This window comes from Theropithecus gelada, chromosome 19 (genome assembly GCF_003255815.1).
Source record: "Theropithecus gelada isolate Dixy chromosome 19, Tgel_1.0, whole genome shotgun sequence".
In the NCBI taxonomy this organism is placed as follows: Eukaryota; Metazoa; Chordata; class Mammalia; order Primates; family Cercopithecidae; genus Theropithecus; species Theropithecus gelada.
Window position 1 is genome coordinate 32,991,600 of NC_037687.1, and position 18,974 is coordinate 33,010,573.

The window sequence follows — 18,974 nt, forward strand, 5'->3', positions numbered from 1 at the left end:
ACCTCAGGCAAGCCCCTTGCTATTCTGGTCATCCTCCTGTCTCATCTCAACCCAGAGTTTCTTTCACAGCATTAGTCACAACAGAGATTGCTTTTATGTCTCAGACCTGTGATCTGGAGGAGAACTCAAGACTTGTGAGGACAAGGCTCATGTTCACTTGTCTGTCTACCATGCCATGGTGCTTGGCCCAGAGTCAGTATTGAAAAAGAAGCCATGAGTTAATGGCTGTGGAGTGAAATGTAGAATAGGTACAAGAATGATAAAAACGAGCAGGCTCTCAAAATACCCAAAACTCTCCAGGACTGTACCATCCAGTATGAAGATCATTAGCCCCAAGTGGCTGTTAAGATTTAATTATTAGGTTGATGCAAAAGTCATTGCCCTTTTTGCCATTAAAAGTGATGGCAGGCCGGGCGCGGTGGCTCAAGCCTGTAATCCCAGCACTTTGGGAGGCCGAGACGGGCGGATCACGAGGTCAGGAGATCGAGACCATCCTGGCTAACATGGTGAAACCCCGTCTCTACTAAAAAATACAAAAAACTAGCCGGGCGCGGTGGCGGGCGCCTGTAGTCCCAGCTACTCGGAAGGCTGAGGCAGGAGAATGGCGTGAACCCGGGAGGCGGAGCTTGCAGTGAGCTGAGATCTGGCCACTGCACTCCAGCCTGGGCGGCAGAGCGAGACTCCGTCTCAAAAAAAAAAAAAAAAAAAAAGTGATGGCAAAAACCATTAGTTTAAAACCACTGCATTAACAGTAATAGCAAACACCACAATTACATTGCACCAACCTAATAAAACTAAACATTTAAATTTATGTTAAAGAAAACAGGCCGCTAGCCAGGAGCCATGGCTCACACCTATAATCCCAGCACTTTGGGAGGCTAAGGCAGGTGGATCACCTAAGGTCAGGAGTTCGAGACCAGCCTGGCCAACATGGTGAAACCCTGTCTTTACTAAAAATACAAGAACAACAACAATAAATTAGCCAAGTGTGATGGCATGCACCTGTAGTCCCAGCTACTGGGGAGGCTGAGGCAGGAGAATTGCTTAAACCAGAAGGAGAAGGCTGTAGTGAGCTGAGATCATATCACTGCATTCCAGCCTGGGTGACAGAGTGAGACTCCATCTCAAAAACAAAAACAAAAACAAAAACAAAAACAGTCTGGGCACAGTGACTCACACCTGTAATCCCAGCACTTTGGGGGGCCAAGGCAGGTGGATCACCTGAGGTCAGGAGTTCAAGACCAGCCTGGCCAACAAGGCAAAACCCTGTCTCTACAAAAATACAAAAATTAGTTGGTCATGGGGTCGGGCACGTGTAACCTCAGCTACTCGGGAGGATGAGGCAGGAAAATTGCTTAAATCCGGGAGGTGGAGGCTACAGTCAGTCAAGATGACACCACTACACTCTAGCCTGGGTGACACAGTGAGACACCATCTCAAAAAAGGAGAAAGAAAAAAAGAAAACTACAGTTCCCAGTCACACTAACCATGTTTCAAGTTCCCAATGATGAGATGCCGCTAGTGGCTACGTGGCAGGTGCACAGCAGGGAGAGAGTTCACTCCCACCCTTACTGGAAGTTCCACTGGCCAGCACTGCCCGAGGAAGCCGAGTGCAATGGAAACCTGACGCGTGCTCTAGAAGCCTAATCAATCTAGCCTTGTCCCTGTAGGTTCTTCCCCGAGGAAGCCGAGTGCAATGGAAACCTGACGCGTGCTCTAGAAGCCTAATCAATCTAGCCTTGTCCCTGTAGGTTCTCGCCCATGGAAAAGTCAGTGGGGATTACCCGAGTTTCTGCAGCCTGCATGTCGACTTTCTCAAAGCCTTACATAGCGTCTTGACACCATCATGATCCAATTCGTTGCCTAGAAGATTCAGATTGACCAGGCTCTTACTGCTGCTGAGAACCGAGGAGAGATGCTGGCAGCAAGCAGTTGTCACATTGCATTTTGCCAACCTAGGGGCGGGCGGGAAGAAAGCATAACAGATAATCCTCTGAGACTGGAAAGTTAGTAAAGAGATATCACATCTACAGAAAAACTATTACTAAAACAGACTGCTTAAGAGTGGAGCACTTGCCCCCGTGCGGTGGCTCATGCCTGTAATTCCAGCACTTTGGGAGGCTGAGGTGGGTGGATCACGAGGTCAAGAGATCGAGACCATCCTGGCCAACATGGTGAAATCCCCTCTCTATTAAAAATACAAAAATTAGCCAGGCATGTTGGCACGTATCTGTAGTTCCAGCTACTCAGGAGGCTGAGGCAGGAGAATTGCTTGAACCCAGGAGGCAGAGGTTGCAGTGAGCTGAGATCACACTACTGCACTTCAGCCTGCTGACAGCAAGATTCTGTCTTTAAAAAAAAAAAAAAAAAGGGCTGGGTGCGGTGACTCACACCTGTAATCCCAGCACTTTGGGAGGCCGAGGTGGGTGGATCACAAGGTCAGGAGTTCAACATCAGCCTGGACAAGATGGTGAAACCCTGTCTCTACTACAAAAAAATACAAAAATTAGCTGGGTGTAGTAGTGTGAGCCTGTAATCCAATCCCAGCTGCTCGGGAGGCTGAGGCAGAGAATTGCTTGAGCCCGGGAGGCTGAAGTTGCAGTGAGCCAAGATTGCACCACTGCACTCCAGCCTGGGCAACAGAGTGAGACTCCCTCTCACAAAAAAAAGGAAAAAAACTGAGTGGAGTACTTATTCCATGCTGGGCACCTTTTAAATACTGACACGTAACTCATCTAACCCATCCATCAATCCTATCAAAGGCAGATACTATTTTAAACTGTATTTGATGGAGGGGGAAACAAAAATTTAACCTGGCAGAATGTGAAACAAACCATTTTAGTATACAATGGATATGAGTTTATTAGATCTCTGAAAGAACTGAAATAGCACTATTATTCCTGATTTCCACTTTTTTCCATCTTATTTCTAAATTCAACAATACAAAATTTGAACATATGGTTGGCTAGCTACTAGAAACACAAAGACAAAAGTGAGAAAGTACCTTAGATCAGTTTAACGCATCAGGAATCTCCACCTGAGTTCATAAATAACTGTGACACGCTGGCCAGGCGCCGTGGCCCATGTCAGTAATTTCAACACTTTGGGAGACTGAGGCAGGCAGACCACTTGAGCTCAGGAGTTTGAGACCAGCCTGGGCAACATGGTGAAACCTCATCTCTATAATAGGAAAAAATAGGTGAGTGTGGTAGCGTGCACCTGTTGTCCCAGCTACTCAGGAGGCTGAGGTGAAAAGATTGCTTGAGCCCAGGAGGCAGAGGTTGCACTGAGCTGAGATCGCACCACTGCACTCCAGCCTGGGTGAGAGTGAGAGACCCCATCTTTAAAACAAACAAACAAACAAACAATAAAGCCCTTCTTTTAGAAAGAAAAAGATCAGAATGAGTCTCTCTCTTAAGGAAATAGTTCAGTAAGTTGCTTCATTAACTGATTCTTTTTAAGACGAACTTGGTTCAGAATGCATTTATGCCAAACTGTCTTAAATTTGGCACTGCAGATACCATTAACCTATTCATGTCTCCTTCAGGCCTATGAGAGAACAAGTCTAGTTTATGTTTAAACCAGCAATTATTTGTGGTGTCTATAGAGTAGATTTAACAATCTCTGAATAGAGGTTTGAGGTGGCTGGTAAACCCCAACAACGCTGGAGGTGGTTTACAGTTTGAGTCGGTTCATTTGATAGTAACAAATCCTGACGAACACCTTTTCGGAAAACATCACTGAGCTCTTGGATTAGCGAGCCCTGGAGCCATTCCCTACAGGAGAAATGGCTGTCATTTAAGCCACATTTAGCAAAAACTCCTACATTTCAGAGCAACTCATCTGAGTCTGCTGAGTCTATGTTGCATGACGGTTAACAACCGTGAAGTGGAGATTCACAGTGCAGAGAGCAGGCTGCACCCACCCGCCAGCACCTGGCGCCCACCGTGGACGCATTGGGAGGAATAATACTTGCAATGTACCGAGGATAGTGGTAACGAGTGAAACACTTCTCTAAACGCGAAAAACTTCAAGCTTATCATGTAGCAGGAGAGATTTTTTTGTTTGTTTATTTTTTGAGATGGAGTTTAGCTCTTGTCCCCCAGGCTGGAGTGCAATGGTGCCATCTCAGCTCCCCGCAACCTCCACCTCCTGGGTTCAAGCGATTCTCCTGCCTCGGCCTCCTGAGTAGCTGGGATTACAGGTGCCCACACCTCTATACCTGGCTAATTTTTGTGTTTTTTTAGTAGAAATGGGGTTTTCCCATGTTGGCCAGGCTGGTCTTGAACGCCTGACCTCAGGTGATCCACCCAACCTCAACCTCATCGTATGCTGGGATTACAGGCGTGAGCCGCTGCTCCCAGCTATTTTTGTATTTTTAGTAGAGAAGGGGTTTCCCCATGTTGACCAGGCTGCTCTCGAACTCCTGACCTCAGGTGATCTGCCCACCTTGGCCTCCCAAAGTGCTGGGATTGCAGGCATGAGACACTACGCTCGGCCGAGATTTATTAGAGGAGGACTTGTCCTTCCTTTGCCTCACTTTCTAACCCCTGATGGGATCCTGTCATTTTATCTCCGTACCCGCAAAAGTAGAGAAGGGAGACTCTGTGAGGAGAACAGCATCAACTCACCCAAGTGTGTGCAACGCACGATGTGAAGGTTTCAGAGCCTCACACAGTAGCTTCACTCCCTCATCCTGAAGATCATTTTGTCCCAAATCCAAGATTTTCACGTTATGATTATGCCTGAGGGCATTAGCCAGCTCTCGACAGCCCTCTCTTGTGAAAGAACAACCTGACAAACTGCAAAATAGAAATGTACAAAAGGGGGTAAACTAATTGCGTCCCGAAGTTGTGCTGTGTTTACATCTGCCCATCTCACGTCCAAGGAAAGGAGACACCGAAGCCAGACTATTTACAGCTGCCAGTCTCATGTCCAAGGAGAGGAGACACCCTGAAGCCAGACTTCTGTCCCAAGCCTGAAATGAGGAGGAAGCGAGTCAGGAGGGCCGAGACACCTGCAGGTGCTCTGTTTGCCTGAGATAGAAAGAAGAAGGTACAGCAGTCCAGCCCTGTCCCTCCCACACCCCCCGCAGGTGCATGAGTGTGAAGGGCCTCTCTGTGGTGGTTACCCCCTAGCACCCAGAGTTGGCTTGGTTATCACAGTGCACCATTCTCAGCCCTCGAGTTCAACAGTTGAGCTGAAGATACCAGGTCTGAATTTCCCAGAATAAATTACTATACCATAATAAGTTCAAGACAGTTAATCCAGGTGACTATTTGGAGAAAATATGGGATGAGGTGGGGAGGGATGAGGAGAGGAGGGACAAGGAAGAGACAGGAGGAGAGAGAGGAACATTGGAAGGCTGATACCCTTATGTGGAGAAGGTGCATAGCAATCCAAAATCCTTAAATCCCCTCTCCCCTGCAAAAAAAGGTTTGGCCGGTGTGGTGGCTCATGCCTGTAATCCCAGCACTTTGGGAGGCCGAGGCAGGTGGATCACAAAGTCAGGAGATCGAGACCAGCCTGCCCAACATGGTGAAATGCCATCTCTACTAAAAATACAGAAATTATCCAGGCATGGTGGCGAGCGCCTGTAATCCCAGCTACTCGGGAGGCTGAGGCAGGAGAATCACTTAAATCTGGGAGGCAGAGGTTGCACTGAGCCGAGATTGTGCCACTGCACTCCAGCCTGGGCAACAGAGTGAGAGTCCGTCTCAAAACAATAAATAAATACAAATAGAAACAGTTTTGACTATGTGAACAATGTCCAGTGGCTAAACCCTCAAAGGCCAAGTGTAAGAGAACTGCCAGCCTGATAAATGATACATGCAAATCAAAGACAGTCAGGTCTCCCTAGAGTTTACACATGGTGGTCAAAGGGTACAAAAATCTCAGCAGGAATATGATTGTTTTTTCTGAGATCTATTGCATGTCATGGCGAATGTACTTAATAGAACATTGTACCTTTCAAAATTGCTAACATAATTTCAAATATTTTCACCACAAAAAAGTATTTGAGGTGATGGACACGTTAACTAACTTTATTCCACTTTGTATTCATAATCGTAACACTTTGCACACCCAAAACATATACAGATGGTAAATTTACAATAAAAAGATTAAGCTTTTAAAAACAAGAAAGAGTTCCTTACGAGTGAGTAGGGAAAAAACAAAATGCAACTGGTTAAAAAAAAAAAGTTTATCAGTGGTTGTCAGCATTTGAAAACATACTCAACTTCATTCTTATAAATGCAGATGCAAATATAAAACTATTTTGTGTTTACAAAGGAAGATATATCACCCACGGGATGGGCCTCAAAATTATCTTAGAGGGAGAAATTAGTTCAACCATTGTGGAAGACAGTGTGGTGATTCTTCAATCTAGAACCAGAAATCCCATTTGACCCAGCAATCCCATTACTGAGTGTTGGTGAAGCTTTAATGAAAGGAGATAGGTCATAAATCAGTAATTGTTGAAGTTTGAGCATGGATTGGAGTATATGCTCTTCTCTCTACTCTTGCTTAAGTTTCAAATTCCCCTGGAAGAATAAAAAATCCATTGACCGGCCAGGTGCTGTGGCTCGCGTCTTGGTACACGCTAGATCACACATAACCTCATGTCTTGGTACATGCTAGATCACACATAACCAGCACCCAGTAAAAACCCTGGGCAGAGGGTCTCCAATGGGCTGCCCTGGTAGACTGCACTTGGCACGATTGCCACAGCTGGTGGCTGGAGGAATTGTGTGTCTTGTGTGATGTTGGAAATAAAGCTTGGAGTCTTAAGGAAAACGAGCACTCAGACCAAGGAGTTCTCAGCAAAGCAAATTTACTTCTGCCCAGAGGGATCCTTCTCTTTGGCCAGTGGCCCCGAGAGCACATAGAACAAAGGAAAATGAAAGTTTTTATCCCTGATGCAAATCCTGACCCCGTGCCCTTTCCCCATTGGCTGGGGTCGAACCGCACAATCTAAACTAGACCTGATTGGCTAAACATCTGAACTTTCTCTTAGATAATGTGGGCCCGTAAGGGAGAAGGGGGAGAAGGCGAAGAAGTCTTCTGCGATGATGAGCTAGAAAGCCAGTTTTCTTCCCAAATAAGGAAAGGAATGTGAGCTAACACTGAGAAGCCGCTGGAGCCTGGACATGTAAAGGCAGAAAAAGAAAAGGGAAGGGGAGGGGCACTGTGGATTAAAGAATAAAGGATTGATCAGGCTATTTGAAGAGAAACCTTGTCATATCCCACATGTAACTACATGGGGAAGAGGACTCTTGGGAGCCTATGTCTGGTTTCCTCTGGACTCTGTCCCACGTCCCTTTCTCTTTGCTGATTTGCCTTGTGTCCTTTCACCCTGATGAAGTGTAGTGGTGAATACAACTCCGGGCTGAATCCCCAGTCCTCCCATTGAAACATCACACCTGGGGGCTGGTCTCGAGGTCCCCCAGACACACACACATTCACAGTCATCCCACTTTCCCCGTCCCACACCCCCAACAAAACCAGAAGCTCCTCTATGGCAAAGAGCTTGTCCACACCTCACTCAAACCCCATCAGGAACTCAGGCATGGATGCGTCAATTCCCATCGCTCTCCTCCATCCACTCACTGAGAGGGAGCCAAGAAAACTTACTTCAGGCTCTGCAGGTTACAATCCGGGCGACCCAAGGCCTCACACAGGAACTTGACTCCCTCATCTCCCAGGCGGTTCTTGCTCAGATTTAGGTGTGCCAGGCTCCTGTTCTGCAGGAGAGCATCTGACAAGTACCTGCAACTGGGTGCTCCCAGCTGGCAAAACCAGAGCCTGCAGGGTGAGAGCCACAGAGACAGACGCTCAGGGAAGCAGCCCAGATGGAGGCTCCCGGGGCAGAGCCTCAGGCCGCCTCCGAGTCCACACATGCAGCAGCTCCCTGGACCACGTGGCCTTTCTTTTCCACTGGACACCAACCCAGTCTATGCTAGTACCTTGCGTATCATAACCCTCCCTCGGTCCAGATTTCTACAGTGGGCATATCAAGTCTGTGCTTCTCATTAGTGATTGGTTTAGGAAAAAATAGAGAAAACAACTTTCAAGGCTCCAAGGTTCTGGAGCCAGTTGGGCACGGGTCCAAATGGGCTTGTCTGTCAGCAGCTGGGAGACCCTCGGCAAGCTCCTGCACTCTTTTCAGCCTTCACTGCCTTCCGAAGTGCAGTAGGATGGTCTAGGAGAGAGCTGCCAGTGAGCCCATGAGCAGTGCGTGTGCTTGGGATGGCACTTGGCAAACAGGCAGTGTGCAGGTTATAGAAGATTATTATGTCACTAATAGAGATGGCATACGTTAGATATGTATGTATTGCATAATATGTTTGTGTTAACATGTAAGTTTTATGAAAATATATGTAGTTATATACTATCATATATTAATATATTAAATATTAACTATATATTACATATATAGTACACATATTACATAATACATATATCACTAAAATATATATTGAAATATATGTTACAATTATACATGTATATACATATAATTACAATTATAAATTATAATTTAATAATTTGTTATATATAACTATATTATAATTAGTTGTAATTATATAATTACAATTATAATTGGTTAAAATACAACATGTAATTATGTGTGTATGATCATGTTACAGTGGGTAGAATTAACACAATTATAATTATACTAATTATTAGGGTTATACTTATATTAGGGTTCTAATACTAATTATAATTAGTTATAATAATGGTGTTACAATTCTACACATTATATTCTCATATACATAATCACACACATGTATGATTAACTCACATTATACATATGAATCACCTATCGATATTCCTGTTCTTGCAGACTCAGTGCTCAGTGGGCACTGGCCCTTTGCTACTTTGCCAGTTCAGAGTCCATGGTTCTCCAGGATCATGAACTTGGTGACACCTAAAGGCCCTTGGCCTTTCTGTTTTTTATACTCAGTCTCAGGAAGTTGTCCAGTCTCTGGAGAACCCAGCTTTCCCTCTATTCCACACCTGCACCACAGCAGCACAATGCAGCTAGAGAAAGGAGATCTAAAGAATCTCACTATGTGTCCACCACTGTATGGGGTCTCTCATCCTGGCACGGCAATCCTCTGGTAACATCTCGCAGTCCTGCCTACAACTGCTCATGTAACATCTCTGCGTGGTTATTCAATAGGCATCTCAAGCTCCTATATCCCCAACCCAAACTCTTTTCACCCAGACCCAGCTCTGCCCCCAATCTTCCCCGTGTTGGAGAATGGTCCCACCCTTTACCTAGCTGCCAACCTCACCCTTTGGGAGGTGTTCTTGGTACCCTCCCTCCTCAACCACCTTGAATCCATCAGCAAACCCCATTGGTTCTACCTTCCCATCTATCCTGAAATCCTGTAACCTCCCCACGGGCCACTCTCTCCTGGTGGATAGGAGCCCCATCTCTTGCTCATACTGGTATTTTTGTCCAGACTGTAGTCTACCTGTCAACAGCAGCCTGCACGACCTTTCAAAGTAGGTCAGATTACGGTCATGTCCCACTTCTAATCCAAGGATGACTTTCTATCTCACCCCAGACAAAACAGATTCCTACACAGCCCAGCATGTCCCAGGCACCTCCATCTCCTCCCACTATCACCCTCACTCACTTTACTCCAACCATGCTAGCTTCCTCATTGTTCTTCCAACATACTGTGCTCATTCCAACCTCACGCCTTTTTTTGAGACGGAGTCTCACTGTCGTCCAGGCTGGAGTGCAGTGGCACCATCTCTGCTCACTGCAACCTCCAGCTCCTGGGTTCAAGCAATTCTCCTTCCTCAGCTTCCTGAGAAGCTGGGATTACAGGCACATGCCACACACCCGGCTAATTTTTTGTGTGTATTTTTAGTAGGGATGGGGTTTCACCATGTTGGTCAGGCTGGTCTTGAACTCCTGACCTCGTGATCTGCCCGCCTCAGCCTCCCAAAGTGCTGGGATTACAGGCACAAGCCACTGTGCCCGGCCCAACCTCAGGCCTTTCACTCTGCTGTTTCTTCTCTGCATACTGCTGCCTCCCCTTGCTTCATCTGAGTCTCTAATTTTAGTATCACCTCTTCAAACAGGTTGGTGAGAGAAGACCCTGCTGGGAAATCAACCCCATCCCTGTCATTCTATTCTTGTTCTACTTTGTTTTTCTTCATATCTATTGTTTTGTTTTTATATGTCACTCATAAAACTGTATCTTCCACCTATGGGCAGGAAGTAAATGTCATATCTACCACCCCAGCCTTGAGTCTTGTTCTCTGTCTAAGAGCTCACATATGGGTTGACCAAAAAATTCATTATTTCCTGGGGTCCTTGTGGAAATTAATTTTCTTGGCATAAACTCCAGAGATGGAATCAACAGATCTAGGATGCTACTCGGAATCTGTTTTACAGCAATTCCTGGCACACAGTAATTACTCAGTGAATGTTACTTTTTAATAATGTAAATAGATAGCAGATGAAGAAACCATTATTCTTGGTATCTGTGCCCATAGAGTCATTTCTAGAAACGGAATCAGGGAAAACTTACTCCAGTCTCTCTAAGGCACACTTGGGGTGAGTCAGGGCCGCACACAACAGCTTGATGCCGTCATCTTGGAGCTGATTAAATCCCAGGCACAATCGAGTTACGTGTTGGATGCTGGTGAGAAACAAGGCCAGGTCCTGACAGCTGGCCGCCGACAGGCTACATTTCTCCAGGCTGTGGAAGTTGCGGGTACAAGGTGAGCCTCAGCCATGATGCCCAGGTTCCTCTACTTTTCTCTCTCAACCCCTTAACCCCTGAGACCCAAACACTATGGGAAGATTAAATTGGAGAAAGAACAAAAGCTTAAAGGAGAAAAAGGGCCAGGTGCAGTGGCTCACGCCTGTAATCCCAACAGTTTGGGAGGCCAAGGCGGGCGGATCACCTGAGGTCAAGAGTTCGAGAAGAGCCTGGCCAACATGGTGGAACCTCATCTCTGCTTTAAAAAAAAAAAAAAAAAAGGCTGGGCATGGTGGCGGGCACCTGTAGTCCCAGCTACTCAGAAAGGCTGAGGCAGGAGAACTGCTTGAACCCAAGAGGCGGAGGTTGCGGTGAGCCAAGATTGCACCACTGCACTCCAGTCTGGGTGACAGAGGGAGACTCCATCTCAAAAAAAAAAAAAAAAAAAACAACACCAAAACAAAACAGTGAGTCAAGGTAGGATTTTCTCAGCCCTGTTGAGGTGTGGGCTGGATCACACTTAGTTGCAGAATGACAGGACCACCCTGTGCATTACAGGACATCAGTAATAACCAGCCTTTACCCACCAGGTGTTACCCACTAGTAGCATCCCCCGCACCATCGGGACAACCAAATATGTTGTCCACGCATTGCCAAATATCCCCTGGGGGAAAAAAATCAAATCATCCCCAGTTTCAACTAATTTAACAGAATTCAGTTGAAAACCCCTAGATCTGGGGAGGATCAAAGAAGCCTAAGGAGATCATGCAAAGAAAGGCTGCCGGGTGAGAGCCATGATCAAAGTGAGGGGAAAGCTGGCTGGAACTGAGACCTAAGGTGGTGGGAAGAAAGAAGAGGCCAGGTGCGGTGGCTCACGCCTGGAATCCCAGCACCTTGGGAGGCCAAGGTGGGGGGATCACCTGAGGTCAGGAGTTGGAGACCAGCCTGGCCCACATGGTAAAACCCCATCTGTACTAAAATTACAAAAATTAGCTAGGGATGGTGGTGTGTGCCTGTAATTCCAGTTATTCTGGAGGCTGAGGTGGGAGAATCGCTTGAACCCAGGAGGTGGAGGTTGCAGTGAGCTGAGATTGTGCCACTATACTCCAGCCTGGGTGATAGAGTGAGACTCCATCTCAAAAAAAAAAAAAAGAAAAAAAAAGGATAGACGACCGACAGACAGACAGGTAGAGAGACAGACAAACAGAAACAGAGACAGAAACAAAGAGACAGAGAGACAGAGACAGAGAGAGACAGACAGAGATATAGAGAGATATAGAGATAGATATAGAGAGAGATAGAGATAGAGAGATATAGAGAGATAGAGATAGAGATATAGAAAGAGAGAGAGGGATAGAGAGATAGAAAGAGAGAGAGAAAAAGGATAGAGATAGAAAGAGATAGAGAGATAGAGAAAGAGACAGACACAAAGAAGATAGAAAGATAGACAGAAACATAGAAACATAGAAACATAGAAAGAGATAGAAAGAGATAGAGATAGAAAGAAAGAGTAAAAGAAAGAAAAAGACAAAGAGAGAAAGAGAAAGAAAAAGAAAGAAAATAAGTATGTCAATGTGACAAGTAAAGACAGTAGGGGAATCCCCGAGGTTCCCCAAAACATACCCTACTGCCACCCCCGCTGTGCCACCCCAACTTGCAAGGAAGATGCTTTGAGAAGGCCGCAAGACTTACGACAGCTGCTTCAGGGGACACGTTGGTAGCGTGGAGGACTCCCTCAGGCTTTTCACGTCAGAGAGATCATTGTCCCCCAGGCTGAGGAAGCTGAGACTCGTGTTCTCAGTGAGTTTGAGAAAGAGCTGACAAGTCTGGTGGGTCAGGCCACAGGACTCCAACCTTTCACAGAGACCCCGAGACAGACCGTTACTCTCCGAAAGAGTGATCTGCGTTTACAGAGCCCCCTGCTCCATGAATGAAAGCTGACTCTCTCCCTCTTCCTCTCCCTTTCAGAGGTTGGATGGCCTGCATGTCAACGCTACTCAAAGTGTGGTCCACGATCCAGCAAGGGCAGCATGACATGTAGCCTGTTAGAAGTGCTCATTCTCAGGTCCCACCCCAAATGTGCGGGATCTCTGCAGTTGAGTTCCTGGAATCTGTTTTTTTTTTTTAGTTGAAATCTTGCTCTGTTGCCCAGGCTGGAGGGCAGTGGCCTGATCTCGGCTCACTGCAACCTCTGCCTCCCAGGTTCCATCGATTCTCCTGCCTCAGCCTCCTGAGTAGCTGGGATTACAGGTGCATGCCACCATGCCCTACTAATGTTTATATTTTTTAGTAGAGACGGGTTTCACCATGTTGGTCAGGCTGATCTCGAACTCCTGACCTTGTGATCTGCCCACCTGGGCCTCCCAAAGTTCTGAGATTACAGGCATGAGCCACCGCGCCTGGCCTGGAATCTGTATTTTAAAACACCCACTAGGTCGGGGCAGGCACAGTGACTCATGCCTGTAATCCCAGCACTCAAGAGGCCGAGACAGGCAGATTGCTTGAGTCCAGGAGTTCAAGACCAGTCTGGACAACATGGCAAAACCCCATCTCTACAAAAAGTAGAAAAATTCACTGGGTGTGATGGCACACACCTGTGGTCCCAGCCACTCAGGGGCTGCAGTAGAAGGATTGCTTGAGCCAAGGAGGCAGTGGTTGCAGCAAGCGGAGATTGCATCACTACATTCCAGTGTGGGCAACAGAGTGAGACCCTGTCTCAAAAACAAAACAAAATAAGAAATAACCTCCCCCAATGTGAGGCTGATACACATTAAAATTTGAGAACCACTGCTTCGCACATAGGAAAATTTTCCTTTGCTCATTTCTCTGTCTCCTTTTGCTAAAATGCTGAGTGCTGTCAGCCCTCCCAATGGATCGTGGAAGCGAGGGGTAGTCTTGCAACCCCCCTTGACAGATCTAGGGAGCCAGAGACTTACCACAGATACTTGAGGTTACAAGCTGAATGTTTTAAAGCTTTAAGAATCAGGGGGACAGTCGCTCCCAGCTTGTTAGAGCTGAAGTTCAGATGGGTCAGCTTGCTGTTACCCTGAAGGACAAGAATGAGGTCCTGCAGAACCCACTCAGGAGTTACCGATTTGCACCTGAGGAAGGGAAGGGACATGGAAAGCTGGATGGGGGGAGAAGACTGGTTTCCAGGATCCCGTCTGCCTCCTCACCCTGCCTTCTACCACACGCACTGCCAAGGTTATACAGGGTACACAAGGTATCTAAAACAAGGGCTGAACCATGGTACTGGACCTTGAAAATAAAAACTAACATACTCCCCTCAAAAATCAGTAAACTCAGTTGCATGTACGAAGTGAGGAGTCCCTCCCTCCCTCTCCACCTCTCCTAGAGATCTGCCATGAAGAGGTCCTGGGGCCACCTACTCTTCTAGGAGTAGGTGTATTGTATGTGTGACCCCCCGCTACACACATACAATCCAACCTAGAAAGAAAAACTCAAGCCCAGCAAGAATAACTCTCTTGCATTTTCTTGAACTTCTTTCTTCTTATCTTGAGAACTAACTAAGACCAAAATTTTAATATTAAAAGAAAAATTTAAAAAGAAGACTGCCCAATCCCATTACTGGGTATATGCCCAAAGGAACATAAATCGTTCTATTATAAAGACACATGCACATGTTTGTTCATTGCAGCACTATTCACAATTGCAAAGACAGGAGATCAACCTAAATGCTCATCAATGATGGACTAAACAAGAAAATGTACCTATACACCATGGAATACTATGCAGTCATAAAAAAGAACAGGATCATGTCCTTTATGAGAACATGGATGGAGCTGGAGGCCATCATCCTTAGGAAGCTAATGCAGGAACAGAAAACCAAATACTACATGTCCTCACTTATAAGTGGGAGCTAAATGATGAGAACACATGGACACAGAGAGGAACACTGGGGCCTGTTGGAAGGTGAAGAGTGGGAAAAGGCAGAGGATCGGGAAAAATAATTAATGGGTACTGGGATTAATATCTGGGTGATGAAATAATCTGTACAACAAACCCCATGACACACATTTACCTGTGTAACAAACATAAAGTTGTACCCATGAACTTAAATTTTTTTTTTTTTTTTTTTTGAGACGGAGTCTGGCTATGTCGCCCAGGCTGGAGTGCAGTGGTCAGATCTCAGCTCACTGCAAGCTCCGCCTCCCGAGTTTATGCCATTCTCCTGCCTCAGCCTCCTGAGTAGCTGGGACTACAGGCGCCCGCCACCACGCCCAGCTAGTTTTTTGTATTTTTTTTTTTTCAGTAGAGACGGGGTTTCACCGTGTTAGCCAGGATGGTCTCGATCTCCTGACCTCGTGATTCGCCCGTCTCGGCCTCCCAAAGTGCTGGGATTACAGGCTTGAGCCACTGCGCCCGGCCAACTTAAATCTATTTTTAAAAAATAAATGAAGGCCACAGCCCTCTATTCCTGTCTCTCATGAGTTTGGTCCAGCTCACTCAGTACCACTGAGGTTTGAGGAAAATTCTGATCAAACCTTTCACTCTTAACTGGTTGAATCGATGCACGCATCTAGGCTTTAGACCTGGAAAAATAAGACCTAATGGTGGGCAAAAACCAAGGTATAATTCCTTGGCCTAGATGCCAGATCATTCAGACAAATCCTACCTCAGATTCAACGCTATACATTTCTCTCTAGTTTTCCCCCCTTGTTATGCAAGGTCCACCTCCATTTGCTAATTTCTTCCTATTTTCAAGCCAGATCTGAGACCCTGTCATTCATTCCTCCTTGGATCATATTAGCAGGGGACCAATATGCTTCCGTCCATAGCTGTCCTCCAGCTCTGGAGAGGACACTCCCCCTGCTCACCTTTATTTTAAAAGGTTCTGTTTTTAATTCACATACTTTTTCCCTTTTCTGCAGCTCATCTTTCTCCATAATTCATCCCAGGACAAGCCTAGAAAACCCTGGTGTTGCCTCCAAGAGGAAGGACATACATGTCAAATGCAGTGGTATGCTGATAAATGTTACCCCTGGATCTCCACGGGAAAAAAAAAAAAAAAAAAGTCCTAATTTATAGCTTTGCCAATTTCTGTGGTGTAAATTCTCCAAGCCGGTCATGGCCAATTTCGAACTGCCCACTTGCTGTCACTAAACAGAGTAACAAAGACAGGTACACACACAAGTAGCTCTCACCAGCTTGTAGGAGCTGGCTGCAACATGTCACTGGACAGAAATAAATGTATAGAACTGGTAATAGAAGTGCTGACAGCCTTCTTGATATCATTTGAACATACTAAGTACATTCTCCTCATGGTGCCTTCTATCTTGTTTTCTTGTCTTGGAATGTTTTCCCCCAGGTATCCACGGACACAGTCCCTCCTCCTCCCCTACGCCGAGTCACGTCGGTCTTTACCCAAATACCTTTTCAGTGAGGCCCTTCTGCCTCTCCTACTGAAAACCTGCAACCCACCTTCCTCCTCACACATCCTTTCTGAGCCCCCAGTTTTCTTCAGGAGATGCCACCCTCTTGGGTCCTATTCTGATCATTTTGTTTGCTTCCCTGACACAATGTAAGATCCCCGACACAGCAGGAGTCATCTGTTGGCTTCACGGCTAGAACCTCCGAACTGAGAACAGAACCTGGCACACAGGAGATGCCCGGTACTCACGGAAGGCAGCAGTGACCCATCAAACGCTACCTACTGTTGCTTAAGACACGAAACCGTCTCAGACTACACGTGTCTGCAGCTCCTCTTGAGTGCTTTGACTCCACCATACCCTTGAGGTTTTCTACTCCTTCAAATCCAGCTCAAAACAGCAGGACTGAGGCCCTAGGGAAAAATTACTTTGTCTACAGGTACCTCTAGCGTGAGATCATTCGTGATAGATCGGCATTTTAAAATTTCAGCCTGCTTCACCTAAGTAGCAGTTTCATAAATATAAACACAGTTTATTGTATCCTCCTGAACACCTAGCTTGCTTTCTGGCAAATAGGTAGCCATAGGTTGGATGGCCTGCATGTCAACACTACTCTAAGTGTGGTCCACGATCCAGCAAGAGCAGCATGACGTGGTAGACTGTGAGAAGCGCTCAGGTCCCACCCCAAACGTGCAGGATCTCTGCAGTTGAGTTCCTGGGAATTTTTTTTTTTTTGAGATGGAGTCTCGCTCTGTCACCCAGGCTGGAGTGCAGTGCCATGAACTTGGCTCACTGTAAGCTCCGCCTCCCAGATTCACGCCATTCTCCTGCCTCAGCCACCCGGATAGCTGGGACTACAGACGCCCACCACCACGCCCGGCTAATTTTTTGTATTTTTTAGCAGAGACAGGGTTTCACCATGTCAGCCAGGATGGTCTCGATCTCCTGACCTCATGATCCATCAAAAGAGAGAAGTTATACTTCTCAAAAGAGAAGTACTCATCAAAAGAGAGAACTTGGGTGATTCTCCTAGGGTATCCTCTTGAGCTGCTGGCGTCTCACACTTACGTCAGTTTCTGGACTTTGCATCTTGGATTTTTCAGTGCAAGACAGAGACCCTTCACAGAGGAAGCATGAAGTTTGCTGTTACTCAGGTCTAGCTCATGCAGATTCTCATTCGTGACCAATGTAGAACAAATACTGTTCCAGGCGTGCATCCTGGAATCAACCTCGCTTGTCCTTCATGAGGGAGAGAGAGAACACCATAAGAGCAAAGTAGCCTCAAGCAGCACCTGGAACACCACCTACGGGACACAGAAAGAAGCCCTAACAAAATTATTACAATTTTCCTAATGGGGCTGGGTGCAGTGGCTCACGCCTGTAATCCCACCACTTTGGGAGGCCAAGGCAGGAGGATCACTTGACGTCCGGAGTTTGAGACCACCATGGCCAACGTGGTGAAGCCCCATCTCTACTAAAAACACAAAAATTAACCAGGCGTAGCGGTGCATGCCTGTAATCCCAGCTACTTGGGAGGCTGAGGCAGGAGAATGGTTTGAACCTGGGAGGTGGAGGTTGTAGTGAGCTGAGATCGCACCATTGTACTCCAGACTGAGTGACAGAGCGAGACTCTGTCTCAAAAAAAAAAAAAAAAAAAAGACTGGGCACAGTGGCTCACACCTGTAATCCCAGCACTTTGGGAGGCCAAGGTGGGCTGATGACAAGGTCAGGAAATCAAGATCATCCTGGCTAACACAGTGAAACCCTGTCTCTACTAAAAAATACAAAAAGTTAGCTGGGTATGGTGGCAGGCGCCTGTAGTCCCAGCTACTCGGGAGACTGAGGCAGGAGAATGGCATGAACCCAGGAGGCAGAGGTTGCAGTGAGCTGAGATTGTGCCATGCACTCTAGTCTGGGCAACAGAGCAAGATTCCGTCTCAAAAAAAAAAAAAAAAAAAAAAGAAATTTCCTAATGCAATGGGCTCTGAATGTTAAGAGTAATCGAGTATTAAAGTCATAAATCAAGCTTTTTATTTCACAAGAGATGAGGGAAGTAAAATAGAAGAAACATTTCTTAAGTACCTAAAGGGTATATGCAGTTATACCCCGCAGGCCCACAGCTGCAGCACTGTTAAGAGTCATGTTTCCAGTTTTGGCAGAGGTGGGTGGGGGTGGGGCAGGGGGGTTGTGCACACACACGTCCATTTTCAAATAAAGATTTCTGGGGCCCATCTCATATCTCTTAATCAGAATATCCCCAGGATAGGAATTGAAAACTGAAATCAATGTGCAGTTTAATGTCCCTGTACTCAGCCATCCCGGATGAAGCATACAGGCCTGTTTTTGTGCCAAATAATACTGAAATCGGACAAAAACACCTTCACTACCTGCTCCAGGAAAGAGCTGCTCTTGGAAGATAAGACTAGGAGCCAACTTCCTGGCTTACTGACCCATGCTAATCTTCAAAACTTGCTTCAAGACTCTGGCCCATCAATGCAAGGCAATTATCTGAAACTCTGTCCAATCCAAACCAATTCTCTTTCATTACCCACCCTAAAACTCACCCACCTTAAAAATCATCCAGCTCAGGTTCTAGAACTCTATACATGTCCTCCTCCGACTTCGTGCTCCCAAGACATGACTAGACTCTATAAGGTATCCTCTCCCTTACTGAAGTAAAAATCATAAGCTTAGTTTTGCAGGACCTCATTCTTGTCCTTCTGGGTTACAGCAAACTGACCCATCTGAACTTCAGCTCTAACGAGCTGGGAATGACTATCCCCCTGATTCTTAAAGCTTTGAGACACTCAGCTTACAACCTCAAGTATCTGTGGTAAGTCTTTGGCTCCCTAGATCTGTT

General features: G+C 46.2%; 1 protein-coding gene across 1 annotated transcript in view; it reads right to left on the reverse strand.

Annotated features, from left to right (window-relative positions):
* Positions 1-1,780: 1,780 nt before the first annotated feature.
* NLRP13 (NLR family pyrin domain containing 13) overlaps positions 1,781-18,974 on the reverse strand; it is a 39,858-nt gene continuing 22,664 nt past the window's right edge. Inside the window, exons 6-11 of the mRNA XM_025368822.1 lie at positions 17,183-17,353; positions 13,661-13,825; positions 10,551-10,721; positions 7,633-7,803; positions 4,632-4,802; positions 1,781-1,955 (exon numbers count right to left, since the gene is read on the reverse strand). Coding sequence (XP_025224607.1) covers positions 1,781-1,955; positions 4,632-4,802; positions 7,633-7,803; positions 10,551-10,721; positions 13,661-13,825; positions 17,183-17,353 — 1,024 coding nt within the window. The remainder of the gene's footprint in view (positions 1,956-4,631; positions 4,803-7,632; positions 7,804-10,550; positions 10,722-13,660; positions 13,826-17,182; positions 17,354-18,974) is intronic.